Raw genomic sequence first — 14913 nt, 5'->3', positions numbered from 1 at the left:
GGACTACGTGCACATTATCTTCCCAAGACCTCATTATGTGGGAGTACATTTGTACGTTGTTTAATTCTATATATTAAATATAAAGTAATATAATTTATATTCAAATAATAATTAAAATATTAAAATAATTAATGAGTAAATATATGGTTTTAGATGAACAATAAAAGCATGAAAAAATAGTTTAAAATTGAAGAGTTGAATTTTGACTCAATCTATTATTTTACCTGTTCAAATGTAGCTCGACGGGACATAAACATCATAAACATTAAAAGAGTACCAAAAAAAAAAAAAAAAATATCCTCGTTGGTACGTGTTGGCGAAGGAGTCTTGTCTCTATCGACTAAAAATTCTCCAAATTTCTAGTGACGCTCACCTTCTCTGTCAATCCTATCTTCTTACTCACTAGAATATTATATATATACTCTTTTTCTTCTTCTTGTTCCCATTCCTATAAATTCTCTTTTTATCCAAATCTACATCTCCATTCCCAGCAATGTTTGTTTCTGACATTCAAGTTAATCTTGGGTAATTCCTTATTTACTACCTCTCATCTCTTTTCTATTCGATCTATCTGTCTACATTCCTTACTAAATTATGTTAGCTGTACAAAATTAATTTATTCTTTCTCCATGATTGTGGGTGATACTAAAATTCGGGAGCCCCGTTTCTTTTGTTGTTTTGTTTGCTAAACTTGAAGAATTTCTGTATGTGTAAAGTGTTAATTGAGACGTTTCTTTAAAAGAAATGTTTAATTCAAATAGATGAACTATCTGTGCGAAATGTGAATTCGTGCAGCTGGTATCAATTGAAGAATTATGGTGATTTTAGATCTGATTTTCCTTCTTTAATCAAAGAATCCCTCGCATTTCTTTCCAACAATGATGTTGCTTTTTTCAATTGATAATTGAGATGTAGTAAATTTTTATTTCCTTTAAAAAAAAGTTTGGCCGGGTAGGTGAAGTCAACTATTTCTCTTTTGAGTTGCTAAAGCAGTTTGCTCCTTTTGGAGGCACTGACTGATTATTGCTCTCTCTTTTTTTTTAAAAAAAAAAAATTATATTTGTAATGATATTACTGTTAATGTTTAAAAAGCTTGTTTTTGATAATTAATTGTGGTACTTCTGTTTTGCTGTGTGGGAGAAGTTCTTCTTTGTATACTCAGATGAAGTAACTACAACTCGTTGTATGATCTAGTCTTTGCTAGGAGCCTAGAGCAAGATGGAAGTAACAGGTGGTTAGAACCTTTAGATTCTTCTATGGCATTGGAAGGTATTGTCCCTGTATTTGTATCTTCGTGTCTTTTTACTCCTACATCTTTGCTTTTCCAATTTGAGTAGTTGTCCATGAGATTTTCTTCCTTTGAAGGTACTTTATTAGGTATTTGGGAAGTGCTTGAGGTAGCAGATAACTTATGGAACATAGAAAGTGGCAGCAGCAAGGGTCTTACAGCAAACATGGTTAACCACAGAACTCGAAGAACTGGAATGGAATTTGATTCTGATTTGGCGAAGCATAGGAAATCATTTACCATTACTTCCCTAGTCATCACTTCTGCAGAATCTTTTATCCCTTGGTCTTCTATGATTGCCATCAGTGAAGGATATCATGAACTTCTTTAGTCAACTGATAATTATTTAATTACTTTATACTTCAATTTGAGAAAACTTCTCTTCATTGATCATATCTCTGTCAAATCTTTTGATATAAAAAATGCCTGGTGTTTTATGTGGAACGAAGACAATCACTGCATCAAGGATGTGTTTCACAGATTTCAGCCAGCAAGATGGTCTAGGTTGTACCAAGAGTGAGTCCTATTTAACTTATTGTGTTGCTGATGATTTCTATTGCCCCATTTTGCCTGGACTGCCAGATGATGTGGCAAAGTATTGCCTTGCACTTGTTCCCCGATCAAAATTTCCTGTTATGGGTGGTGTCTGCAAGCGATGGAGGTCATTTATCCAAAGTGAAGAGTTCATCAGCATCAGAAAGCTAGCAGGCCTGCTTGAGGAATGGCTTTATGTCCTGACTGTAGATGCTGAAGGAAAAGAAAGCTACTGGGAGGTTTTAGACTGCTGTGGGAACAAACATCATCAGCTCCCACAGATGCCCGGTCATAAAAAAGCTGCTTTCGGCGTTGTAGTTCTCAATGGTAAACTTCTTGTTATAGGTGGTCATTCCATGATTGATGGATCTGGGGCAGACTCAGCTGACGTCTATCAATACGATTCTTACTTGAACAGGTTTGTCTGACTTCTGTCTATATTCCATTCTTACTTTTGGGTTGAAGTGGATGCATATTTTCAGCTACTGTAAGGTGAGATATAGTGCATGTGTATGGCATTTCAATGGGGCCATTCCGTATGAGCAAATTAGCTCACCTCCCCAAAATATATAGAAATTTCTGAATTGTGTTTTTGATGTTTACAATTATATATCGTTTCTACAAACATTTGATTTATCTCTGATGTTACTTTACCAAGTCACTCCACTTCCATGGATACCCAAATATTTTGCAAACTTCCATAGATTATTAGTAAATTGTGCAAAGTATAATCGTTTCACTTAAATATGCTTCTCTATCGTTTTCATCATTATCAATCATGAAATTTGTAGGTATGTTGATCCTTGTAAAATTGATTGAAGTTTCTTACAATTCTATGGTTACTTCATTTTTTAAAGGCTAAGGACTTATTTGTTTGCACTTAATGGAGATCTGACTCTGAATGGTTCAGACCATTAAGTGCATTAGTTTTTTATTAAGATTTTAGCTCTTAATAGATCTTAATCATTCAGATCTAGAATCAAGTATTAATAGGTCTGAAGAGGTATTCTGATTTTGGATAATATTCACCGCCACTCTATTCATAATCATTAATCCCCACCTCTGCCACCGCCATCATTGTCAACCGCCACCAACCACCTCCACCATCACAACCACCACTACAACAAATATCGCTACCAACCACAATTGTCAACCGCTACTACACCTACTACCTCTATTATTCTAATTATATTTAACATCACCACCACCGTCAACACCACCACCATCATCAACCAATACCGGATAATTCCTACTATCGATCAACTCATCTATCACAACTAGCACCACCCCTAACTACCACTAATACATCACAACCTCTACATATTCTTCGGCGGCCACCACCATTGTCACTAGTAACGCCACCTCTACCATCACTTCAATCACTATCATCGCTATAATTTATCTCTATTAAGAACCATCTCCACCATCACAACTAACAATATCTCCAACTAGCACCAGCACATCGTCAACCATCATTCTTTCATTTTTCAGCCATCACAATCAACACCCCAACTACTAACATCAAGCAATGTCACATAACAACCACCACCACCACTATCAACCGCCACCATCATAACAGTCACTACAATACCAACCATCACAACTATCGCCACTAACATCAATCATTGTCACCGCAACCACCGCTTTAAACCATCTCCACTATCACTAACATAAATGTTTTTTTTTTCAATCAAATAATAATTTTGTTGTATTAAATTGCATACTTTTCTAATATATAATTAGTGTTTTATTTGAATTGTATTTTTTATTTTATTATATATACAAATAAAATTTTTTTGTACATTCAGATGTTGAAAAACGAATAGTCTTAATCATTCAGTTTTCAGATCTAGAAACAACATCTTAATCATTCAGACGTGCATTCAGATTCAGACGTCTGAATCTTAAAAAAAACAAATGCAGCCTAATATGGTCAGGATTCACATAGAACAATTGCCAGAGGCAATAGCTCCTAAATTACTAAACTAAACTTGAGTGTTGGAAGCTTAATGCCTTACTGTAATATGGTTTTCCTTTTGTTTATGTACTTTCAACTGCCCATTTTCCTAGCATATCATGTGCAAGAACTGCTTTTAAGTACACTTTGCCTTTACAACCAATATTGAAACACCATCAACCCAAGTGCAGTTATCACTACAAATTTGCCACCTGCTTTATATATTTGTTTTTGGGAGTGCTTCAGATAGAGAAAATTGTTCTTATCAGGACTTGTTGAAAGAAAAATCGATGCAAGTGAAGATAAATTTATCGATTTACTTGCTCCATGAGCAGAATAAACTTTAGTTAGAATTACCTAGCTCAATTGACACCACAGCTAGAGTGAGCTCTTTTTGGAGTAGTACTTCTCATTTCTCGTCTCACAATTTCCCTTTTGTGGGTAGCACTGGCAAGACTAGTACAGATACTCTTACCTAGAGTTCAACTGCTGCCATTGAGTTGAATTCTTTGTTTTTTTTTTCTGATTGCTGTCAAGAGACCAATCTTTTGATGTCTTGCATGATTCATGTTTTATTTATTTTTTGGCAGCTGGAGCAAATTGGCTAGCATGAATGTGGCACGCTATGATTTTGCTTGTGCTGAGGTGAATGGAATGGTTTATGTGGTTGGTGGTTATGGAATAGATGGTGAATCTCTTTCTTATGCCGAGGTGTATGATTCAGATAAAGATAAGTGGACTCTGATTGAGAGCCTTCGCAGGCCAAGGTGGGGCTGTTTTGCATGTGGATTTGAGGGAAAGCTCTATGTTATGGGTGGTCGATCAAGTTTTACAATAGGAAATTCAAGGTTTGTTGATGTGTATAACCCCAAGAATCAAACTTGGTGCCAGATGAGAAATGGCTGTGTAATGGTTACTGCTCATGCTGTTCTGGAAAAGAAGCTTTTCTGCATGGAGTGGAAGAACCAGCGAAAACTTACTATTTTCAATCCCGAGGACAATTCATGGAAGATGGAACCAGTTCCAGTGATGGGGAGCTCAAGCATTCGGTTCCAATTTGGAATACTGGATGGGAAGCTTTTGCTGTTTTCTCTGCAAGGCGATAATACTCTGGTATATAATCCTCATGCAGCTCCAGAATCACACTGGCAGACTTGTGACATAAAGCCATCTGGTGTGTGCCTATGTACTGTTACAATCAAGGCATAAAAATTGAAGGACTTCAATCTGATCTTTAGATTATGGCTTCTCCTCTAAATATGGTTTTTGTCTTGCTGCTAAATATTCTACTAAATTATCCCATCACATGCTACTGTATGTACGTTAGGTTAGACTATAGTGTTGAATAGTTTAATTCCTTGAACTTGGTTTTCATGTAATTTTATCAAATTGTAAATAAAAGAAATAATTCGTTGTGTCTCTACGTGTATTTGATCTGGTCGAGCAAAGATATTCCAAGAAAGCTTTTATTCACCAACAATTTTCACTCTTGTATTAAAGCACTATTTGGATTATTAAACGTAGCATTTAAGTTTCATTTAGAAGTACTAGAGGTGCCTGGCCCATGTTAGCATGGCCCAACGTAAAAGAATGTGTGTCACGACTCAAAAATCAATGCTAATGATGGCACTTGTCGTGGAAAATCTTCACAAATAAGCCTTATCACTCAAATTGATATAAAATGAGAAAACAATACCAAAATTCAAGGTAAGGATTCTAGAACGAAGACGTACCACACAATTACAATAATAACGGAAAATACATAACAACAATACCATAGACTACCCCAAAATATGAGGCCATAGTGTGAGAACCAACTAAATAACCCCAAAATATGAGGCCATAGTGTGAGAACCAACTAAATACATCTCGAAATCAGAATATACAATTGGTAGTCCAAAAACGATCACCATCTGCCCCTAAATGCAAAACAAGACATAAACTAGATAAGAAGAGGCAGTAGATCAACTCCAGAAACATAGATTGATCGTTATCTAGAAGATAATCCAGATACCGCCTAAATCAGCAACCGTGAGACACACTCATACCTGGATCTACATCGAAAGGACATAGTTGGGATGAGTACGGTCCGCTTGTGCTTAGTAGGCATCATAGGCCGACTGAAGTAGAAAATAAAGCATATAAAATACACACTATGAGCACATCACATGCAATAAAAAAAATCCCAAATGGTAGCCTACACCATCTCCACTAACGGTTCTATCATATACATCTATACCAAAGTTCAACTATAAGAAAGAAGCACAATAGATAGATATCACATCAAGAACAAAGTACGACATAGAATGATGAAATGCAATGAAGAAGCTGATGATGATTTGATGCACGATGTTGTCGCACAACCCCGTATACACCTACCGAGTCGTGCTCCCGAGGTTGGACCTATGGGGGGTTCATCAACCCATTTACAATCCAATATCCAATATCCAATACCAATCCAATATCCATAACTTTTCTTCAACACATACATCGGAAGAGGGTTTTTAAAGATGTCATATTTTCTGTCAGAAAAAACTAGTATTTCCATGGTGGTACCAGTTTTTTAATGAATGCATATGATATGAGGATGTCATGCTCACTACCAATAAGAATGAAAATTTCCAAATCCAACCAGTATATCAAACCACGTGAGCCAAAATCCACTCAATATGCCAACCATCCATGAATCCAATATAATCCATATGCCAATAGAGTAAAAATATACAACAATATGCCATTGAAATCACAAAAATTTAATTTAGAATTTTTAACCAGAAAAGATACGACCAAATAAACATATTGTAACTCCCCGAGTCTGTATCGTGGATACTACACGGTGCTCATAATTTCGAAGGACTACAAGCTAATCCATGACTGGTACCTGCTGCAATAACTGAGTAATAAGTACTGTAATTATGCATAAATAGGTAGAAACATATGCCATAAGGTTCAAAATCTATAAATAAATCTGAATGCGGTATCAAAATACCAAAACTAAATATAAGTACTGAAAATCTGAACAATTATCTGAAAAATTGTGGAGTTGATGGGACAAGCCCCCAACTGACTCAGCTACTAAAATAAAACTGAAGCACTGTAAATAATAAGAACGTCCTCGAACTATGAGGACTCACCACTACTCTGAAAGCTGAGAATCTGAACTGCTAAGGATGCTCTAGATCCCGTGCGTCTGAACCTATAATATGACATCATAGCGCAAAGAAAAGAATGCGTTAGTACTTTGAATGTACTAATATGCTTAGTGAGGTAGGCTGATATACATGGGTTCATATACATGCACAATAATAACTGAATATCATGAGTTTGTCTGAGTAAGAGTACATGCATGAATACATAGACTGTAACTGAGATTATGCTAATACTGAGTACTGAATCGGAAAACTAATAACCAATATCTGAGTTTAGTAATATTGTATATTGATTCTCTGAATGATTGTATCTGACAGTTCTGAATACCGTGGAACTATATTGAGTTCTATACTGAGTTGAGTGACTATGTCTGATAGTTCTGAATCTGTAGAACTGAACAGAGTTTTATTCTGAGACCGAGAATAGAACTGAAATTGTGGGAGATCATCATCTAACCGATATGCCCCTTCTCTAACTGATTTGGGGTCCAACCTGTAACCCCAGTTGGAAGGGTGTCAAAACCATGCCACGGGTAAGGACAAGCTGTGAGCTAACCCTCTCTGACAGGAAGCTCTTTCATCAACCCTCGCTGGTAGGATAACTCAGATGAGAAGTATCAACCCTCATAATGTTTGGCAGGAAGATACCTCAACCTACGCTGGCTACGTAGTTCGGTAATATAGGGATTGTTTCTAATGGTCAAACCCTCACCTGACAGGAGTGCCTCCAGCCCCGAGTTAACTCAATGCTAAATCCTACTCCCAACTGAATAGAAACTAAATTAATTTCTAATCTGTACTAGGCTGGACTGAACGATTACTGAGATTACTGTATAGCTGAACTGAACTGTGTTCACTGAGTTCCATTGACGGATGAAATACTACTGAATTCTGTTATCAAATTGAGCTTACTAAGGTCTAAACTGGATGCTGAATTAGACTGGACCAATATGAATTCTATTGAGTTTTCCTAAGCTCTATAACTGACTTAGAGTAATACTAATCGTGTCGTGACTGATACTATTTTATGTCTGACTATGGCTCTAGGTAATCAGCTAAATTGTCGGGTACAAGTACCCCCGGGACTCGATAGCATAAATGAAGAGACATGGCATAACATGAAATATGTAAACTATGAACTTGATGATCATTCATTCATTGGGTGCATTTTGACAGACACTTGCATTATATAACTTGCACATAAGCTATCTTGAAATGTTTTAATTCTCTTAATAGTTCACATGGATAATTTATCAAGCACTTGGTGAGCATAGTATATGCACATAGTATTGAACAACAAGTAAGCATCATAATTCATCTCTAATTTCACAAGTCAAGAGTTTATCATAGATTCACATGAATCTAAACACATAGTGATCAATTTCACATGAGATATATATATCATCATGAATTAGGAACTTAATCCAAATAGCAATCATCGATACACTTTAATTCTAACCATGGAAATCATAAAATCAATTACTTGAAGTTCAAAAGAGTTTCTTGGACTCCAAGGATGGAAGGAACCCTTGGATAAATTCTTCACATACCTTTGTTGAAGAATTTCTGAAATCTTATGGTTGAATCTTGAGTTCTTGATTTGAAATTGGATCTTCTAGGATTTTTTTCTTAAGCAAATTTGAGAAAAAATGACTATATTTGGTCTATAGGGAGTTTAATTTAATGTTTTGGGGGCCGAGGGTCGAGGGAAAAATACCTAAATACCTCTAAGAACGTGGTCTTTTAATGACTGAAAACTGGGTTAACCGACACGCTGGTCAACGCGACGCATCGATGACATCAACACGATAGCCAACGCATCACGCCATGTTCGTATCAATTCACTAGAATTGAATGCTGGTAGCTGGGGAAAATAATAATCAACACGATAGTCGATGAAGCGTGTCATGATTGCGTTGATTCACTATTTTGGGATTTCAAAGGAGCTTCAAACGAAGTCAAAAAAATCTAAAACTTGTCCAGACACACCTACAAATATTCCTGATCATAAATCAATCTAAACATCAACATTTAGTGGATGCAAAGGTTGAGAAATAAGATTGCCAACCTCCGTAGATTAAAATGACACTAAGTCTGAGTACTTAGCTAAAATATTCTAAGTCTGGGATCCCTTGACAAGCCTAAAGACTGAATTAAGCTTAGGATTTTGCGGGGTCTTACATTATCTCCCTCTTGGGAATATTCGTCCTCGAATGAGACTACTAAGACTGAGAATACTGAAAGACCAACTTACTTACTGGGCATGAACATCTGGAACATGACTATATGGCTGATATTACTGGTATTCTGAATTATTATACTGGACATACACATCTGATGCATAGATATAGCTGAACATGATTCATGAATGCATGACTGGGATTACTGATAAACTAAATTTATGTACTGAACATGCATATCTGATGCATGGATACATTACTGAACTGGCTCATGAACGTATAACTAAACATATAATGGTAACTGATACCAAGTTTGTAACTGAAATTTGAACATGAAACTGATTAAGCTTGAGGAAGTTATTACCTTGAGCTGAGTCTGGATTAACGGAGAATAGATGAGGATACTTGGTTCGCATGACTGCTTTGGTTTCCCAAGTAGCTCCCTCAATGGACTGATTCCTCCAAAGAACCTTGATTAGTGAAACTTCTTTATTCCTCAGTCTGCGAATCTGATAGTTAAGGATTTTGACTGGGATCTCTTCATAAGAGAGGCTGATCTGAATATCTATTCCCTCAATAGGGACTACTAATATCAGGCCACCTATGCATTTCTTTAGCAAGGAGACATGAAACACTAGATGAACTGAAGATAAATTTGAATGTAACTCAAGCTCGTATGTTACCTTTCCAAAATGGCTGAGGATTCGGTAAAGACTGACATATTGGGGAATGAGTTTCCCTTTCTTTCTAAAATGCTTCACTCCTTTCATAGGAGAGATCTTCAAGTACACATAGTAACCAATCTCGAACTTAAGATCCTTTCTGCGCATATTTGCGAATGATTTCTGTTGGCTCTGAGCTGTCTTAAGCCTTTCCCTGATCAACTGGACCTTCTCTAAGGTATCAAACACCAAGTTAGGCCCTACTACTGTGTCCTCACCCATTTCAAACCAACCAATGAGAGATCTACATTTTCTTCATAAAGCGCCTCAAACAGAGCCATCTGAATACTGAAGTGATAGCTGTTGTTATATGCTAACTCAATAAAAGGCAAGTAGTTATCAAAACTACCTTTAAAGCCTATCACATATGCTCGTAGTATATCTTCTAAGGTTTGAATGGTCCTTTCTTCTTGACCATCTGTTTGAGGATGAAAGGATGTACTGAGATAAACTCGGGTTCCAAGACATTTTTGGAATGCTTTCCAAAAATGAGAGGTTAACTAGGTACTTCTATATGAGATAATGGAAAATGGAACACCATGTAATCTGACCAACTCTCTGATATAGAGTTTGGCATAATCCTTGCCTAAATAGGAGGTATGAACTTAAAAGAAATGAGCTGATTTGGTCATCCTGTCTACAATGACCCAAACTGAATCATGCTGATAATGAGTACGAGGCAAGAACGTCATAAAGTCCATGTTCACTTCTTCCCATTTCCAGGTGGTAATACTGAACTCCTGCATGGACCTACTTGGATTATGATGCTCAATCTTAACTTGCTGACATGTTGAGCACTTAGCCCACAAATTCTGTAATGTCTCTTTTCATCCCACTCCACCAATTGATCTCCCGTAAATTGCGGTACATCTTTGTGGCCCCTAGATGAATAAAGTAATGCCCACCATTCACCTCTATAAGAATTCACTACCTTAAGTCATCTACACCTGGAACACACAGACGACCTTGATAATGCAAAACACCATCTCCCCCTTGGGAGAAAACCTCTATCTTATGATTTTTGACTGATTCCTTCAACTGGACTAGACTGGGATCCTTATCCTGCTTCTTCTTTACTTTAGAAACTAGGGATGATTCTGAACTACTCTACACCCATACACTACCTTCTGCTGAATTGACTAAGCGTACACCTAGTTGGGATAGCTGATGAACTTCTTGGGCTAACTTCTTCTTACTATTCTCAACATAGGCAACACTACCCATAAAAATTCTACTAAGACTGTTATCCATTACATTGGCCTTGCCCGGATGATACAGAACAATCATGTCATATTCTTTCAATTATTCCAACCACCTTCTCTGACGGAGGTTGAGGTATTTCTGAAAGAACACATACTACAGATTCTTATGATCAGTGAACACATCAACATGCACACCATACAAGTAATGCCTCCAAATCTTTAAGGCAAAAACTATTACTGCTAACTTAAGATCATGAGTAGGATAGTTTCTCTCATGGGGCTTAAACTGTATAGAGGCATAGGCTATGACCTTTCCTTTCTGGAAGCATAAGCTATCAAAATATGACCCAATCCAACTCTTGAAGCATCGCCGTACACAACAAAACTGTCAGAACCATCTGGTAGCGTCAACACTAGAGCTGTGGTGAGTCGAGTCTTCAACTCCTGAAAATTCTTCTCACAAGAATCTGACCATTGGAACTTGACTTTCTTCTGAGTCAATCTGGACATAGAGGAATAAATGGATGAAAATCCCTCAATAAATCATTGGTAATAGCTAGCCAAACCCAAGAAACTCCTAATATCTGATAGAGAGATAAGCCTGGGGCAATTTCTCACTGCTTTGGTCTTTTGGGGATCAACTTTAATGCTATCATTGGAAATTATATGGCGAAGTAATATTACTGACTTTAGCCAAAATTCGCACTTACTGAATTTGGCAAAAAATTGATGGTTTCTGAGAGTCTTCAATATTATTCTGAGATAGTTTACATGATCGTGTTCACTATGGGAGTAAACAAGAAAGCCATCTATGAAGACTATGACAAACATATCCAAGTACTGCTTCAACACACGGTTCATAAAGTCCATGAAGGCTACTGCAAAATTGGTAATACCAAAGGACATGACTAAAAATTCAAAGTGATCATACTGAGTTCGAAAAGCTATTTTTGGGATGTCACTTTCCTTGACTCTGAGCTGATGATAGCTTGATCTGAGGTCTATCTTAGAGAAATAACTGGCACCCTGAAGTTTGTCAAAAAATTCATCAATTCTGGGGAGTGGATACTTGTTCTTGACCATAACTTTGTTTAAATGATGGTAATCTATGCATATTTTGAGGGAACCATCTTTCTTATGCACGAATAAAATTGGTGCACCCAATGGGGACACATTAAGTTTGATGAATCCCTTATCTAAGAGATCCTTTAACTGTTCCTTTAATTCTTTGAGTTCTGCTGAAGCCATCCTATATAGCTAGATAGAGATGGGCTGAGTATCTGGGAGAAGATCGATTCTGAAATCAATTTCCCTTTTGGGAGAAACTCTAGGAAGGTCTTCGGGGAAAACATTTGGGAATTCACATGCTACTGACACTGATTCAAGAGTAAGGGTTTCTGAATTAGAGTCCTGGAATCGAACAAGATGGTAGACATATCCCTTAGATATCATCTTTCTAGCTCGAAGGTAAGAAGTATGTTGACCCCTAAGTTCTGAAGTATTACCCTTCCACTCTAGGACGGGTTCATTTGGAAATTGAAACTGCATAATTCTATTTTTGCAGTCGACTAAGGCATAGCAGAAATAAAGCCAGTCCATGTCGAGGATGACATCGAAATCAGTCATCTCTAATTTGACTAAATCTGCTAAGGTAACTTTCTGAGATATCATAACCGGATAGTTCCTATATACCCACCGAGCTATGATAGATTTACCTACTGGGATAGAAACTGAGAAGGACTCTACTAAAATTTTGGGACTGACTCCAAAATCAACTGCTATATATGGAGTACCAAAAGACAAATAATCTTCTGGATCTAGCAAAGCATAAATATGCATATAATAAACTTGTAACATACCAGTGACCACATTAGGAGAAATTTCCTGATCCTGTCTAGACTGAAGAGCATAGAGACTATTTGGGCACTGCCCACTGTTGGCACTGGAAGAGGTACCCTGCTAATTCAGGCAACCAAAATGAGATGGGGGACGTTTATACTAACTCTATGAACCAATCTGAGGACACTGTCTGAACCTATGGCTTGGCTTGCCATATCTAAAACACACATCACTTCCTGCTCTACAGATGCCCTGGTGGTTTCTGCCGCACTTCTGGCAAAGGGGATTGGTTTGGGCACTGGTAACACTGCCCTGGGGTTTAGAGCCTGATTCCCTATCTCGGCTGCCATATCTAAATTTTGGCAATGGAGTACTAGCTGAGGAAGGAGATGGAACTGAGGATTTCAGGCAGAACTAAGAGTGATTACCACCCTCTGACTTAGGCTGAGCGAAATTAAAACTACTTATTATCGCTCTCTTATTATCTCTCTCCTTTACTTTATTATTGTCCTCCTCTATTTGCTGAGCATGGACCATGATCCTGGCTATGTCTATCTTCTTAATAAGCATTGCGGCCATACACTTCTTGACCACGCTTCTAGACACTCTTGGAACGAACTTACTCATCTTTGCTCTGCTATTTACTACAACATGTGAGGCATATCTAGCTAACTGAGTAAAATTGAGAGAATACTCCTGCATTGTCATATTGACCTACTTCAGGTTTATAAACTCCCAAACCTTTGCTTCCCTCAACTCTAATAGGAAGAAGCTATACAGAAAAGCAACTACAAACTCCTCCCATTCTATGGGCCCTGCATCTGCAGCCCTTTCTGCCTTCCACTATTTGAACCATGAGCGAGCCTTATCTTGTAACTAATATACAGCCAACTCAGCGCTCTCCACATCAGTCACCCCCATGATACCGTTAATCTTCTGCACCTGATCAAGAAATTCCTAAGGGTCCTCATATGACTTAGACTCGATAAATAATAGAGGGTTCATTCGGGTAAAGTCTCGAATCCTAGCAGTAGCAGTACTGGACACTAGGTTGGCCGAAACTGGAGCTGGATGTTTATTCTGGGCTATCACAAAAGAATCTAGGATGGTGAAGGCTTTTTTGAACACCGTGTGAGAGAAAAACTCGCCCAAAGGATCTGGATGGACGGGCTGAGGGGATGACTGATCTCCTGTTCCTCTTTCCAGAGTCCTCTTTAGAGGCATATTTTATAAATGGAGGAGAAGCTAGGATTAGAAAGAGAGTATAACTAGAGCTCATGCTCACTCGCACGACGTGAATACTGAAAGAAGGGAAACTTTTCCTAAAACATCTCACAGCTTCTTGTCCATAAGTGTGGCGCACAACACACCCAGGCACAAGAATTTACTAGATACAACTTTTAGACTTTCTAGGACACTGTTGAACCTTAGGCTCTAATACCAAGTTTGTACCACCCCGAGTCTGTACCCTGGATGCTACACAGTGCTCTTAATCCTGAAGGACCATAAGCTAACCTATGACTGGTACCTACTGTAATAATTGAGTAATAAATATTGTAATTATGTAAAAATAGGTGGAAACATATTCCATAAGGTTCAAATCTATAAATAAATGTGAATGCGGTATCAAAATACCAAAACAAAATATAAGTACTGAAAAACTGAACAACGGTCTGAAAAACACTCTAGTTTGAAAAGCTTCTAACTGCTTGAACTGTAGAGTTGATGGTCTAAGACTCTAACTAACTCTATCTACTGAAATAAAAATAAAGCACTATAAATAGTAAAAATGTCCTCGAACTATGAGGACTTACCACTACTCTGAAAGCTGAGAATCTAAACTTCTAAGGGTGCTTTGGAGCCCGTGCGTATGAACCTATAGTATAAGACATCATAGCACAAAGAAAAGCATGCGTCAGTACTTTGAATATACTGGTATGCTCAGTAAGGTAGGATGATATGCATGGGTTCATATGCATGCGCAATAATGACTGAAGAACATCAGTATGACTGAGTAAGAGTACATGCATGAATACATAGAC

General features: G+C 37.5%; 1 protein-coding gene across 4 annotated transcripts; it reads left to right on the top strand.

Moving 5' to 3' along the window:
- The first annotated feature begins 249 nt into the window (after positions 1 to 249).
- On the top strand, positions 250 to 5196 carry LOC107870836 (F-box/kelch-repeat protein At1g67480). Of its 4 annotated transcripts, none has more exons than XM_016717502.2 (4): positions 250 to 525; positions 1195 to 1269; positions 1366 to 2240; positions 4370 to 5196. In XM_016717502.2, the coding sequence occupies exons 3-4, from the start codon at positions 1711 to 1713 to the stop codon at positions 4986 to 4988; spliced, it is 1149 nt and encodes a 382-aa protein (XP_016572988.1). In that variant the 5' UTR covers positions 250 to 525; positions 1195 to 1269; positions 1366 to 1710; the 3' UTR covers positions 4989 to 5196. The 4 variants fall into 4 exon arrangements, with proteins under 4 accessions (XP_016572988.1, XP_016572989.1, XP_047269020.1 ...); XM_016717503.2 differs by having other exon boundaries at positions 363 to 525; positions 1378 to 2240; XM_047413064.1 differs by having other exon boundaries at positions 363 to 525; positions 1144 to 1269; positions 1378 to 2240.
- Positions 5197 to 14913: the final 9717 nt, after the last annotated feature.

Source organism: Capsicum annuum, chromosome 5 (genome assembly GCF_002878395.1).
Source record: "Capsicum annuum cultivar UCD-10X-F1 chromosome 5, UCD10Xv1.1, whole genome shotgun sequence".
Taxonomy (NCBI): Eukaryota; Viridiplantae; Streptophyta; class Magnoliopsida; order Solanales; family Solanaceae; genus Capsicum; species Capsicum annuum.
This window is presented reverse-complemented; position numbering and strand designations above follow the sequence as displayed.

Coding starts and splice junctions, on each gene's coding strand:
- LOC107870836 (XM_016717502.2), top strand. CDS start 1,711: ATGCCTGGTGTTTTATGTGGAACGAAGACAATCACTGCATCAAGGATG. Junction 2,241..4,369: donor TACGATTCTTACTTGAACAG/GTTTGTCTGACT, acceptor ATTTTTTGGCAG/CTGGAGCAAATTGGCTAGCA.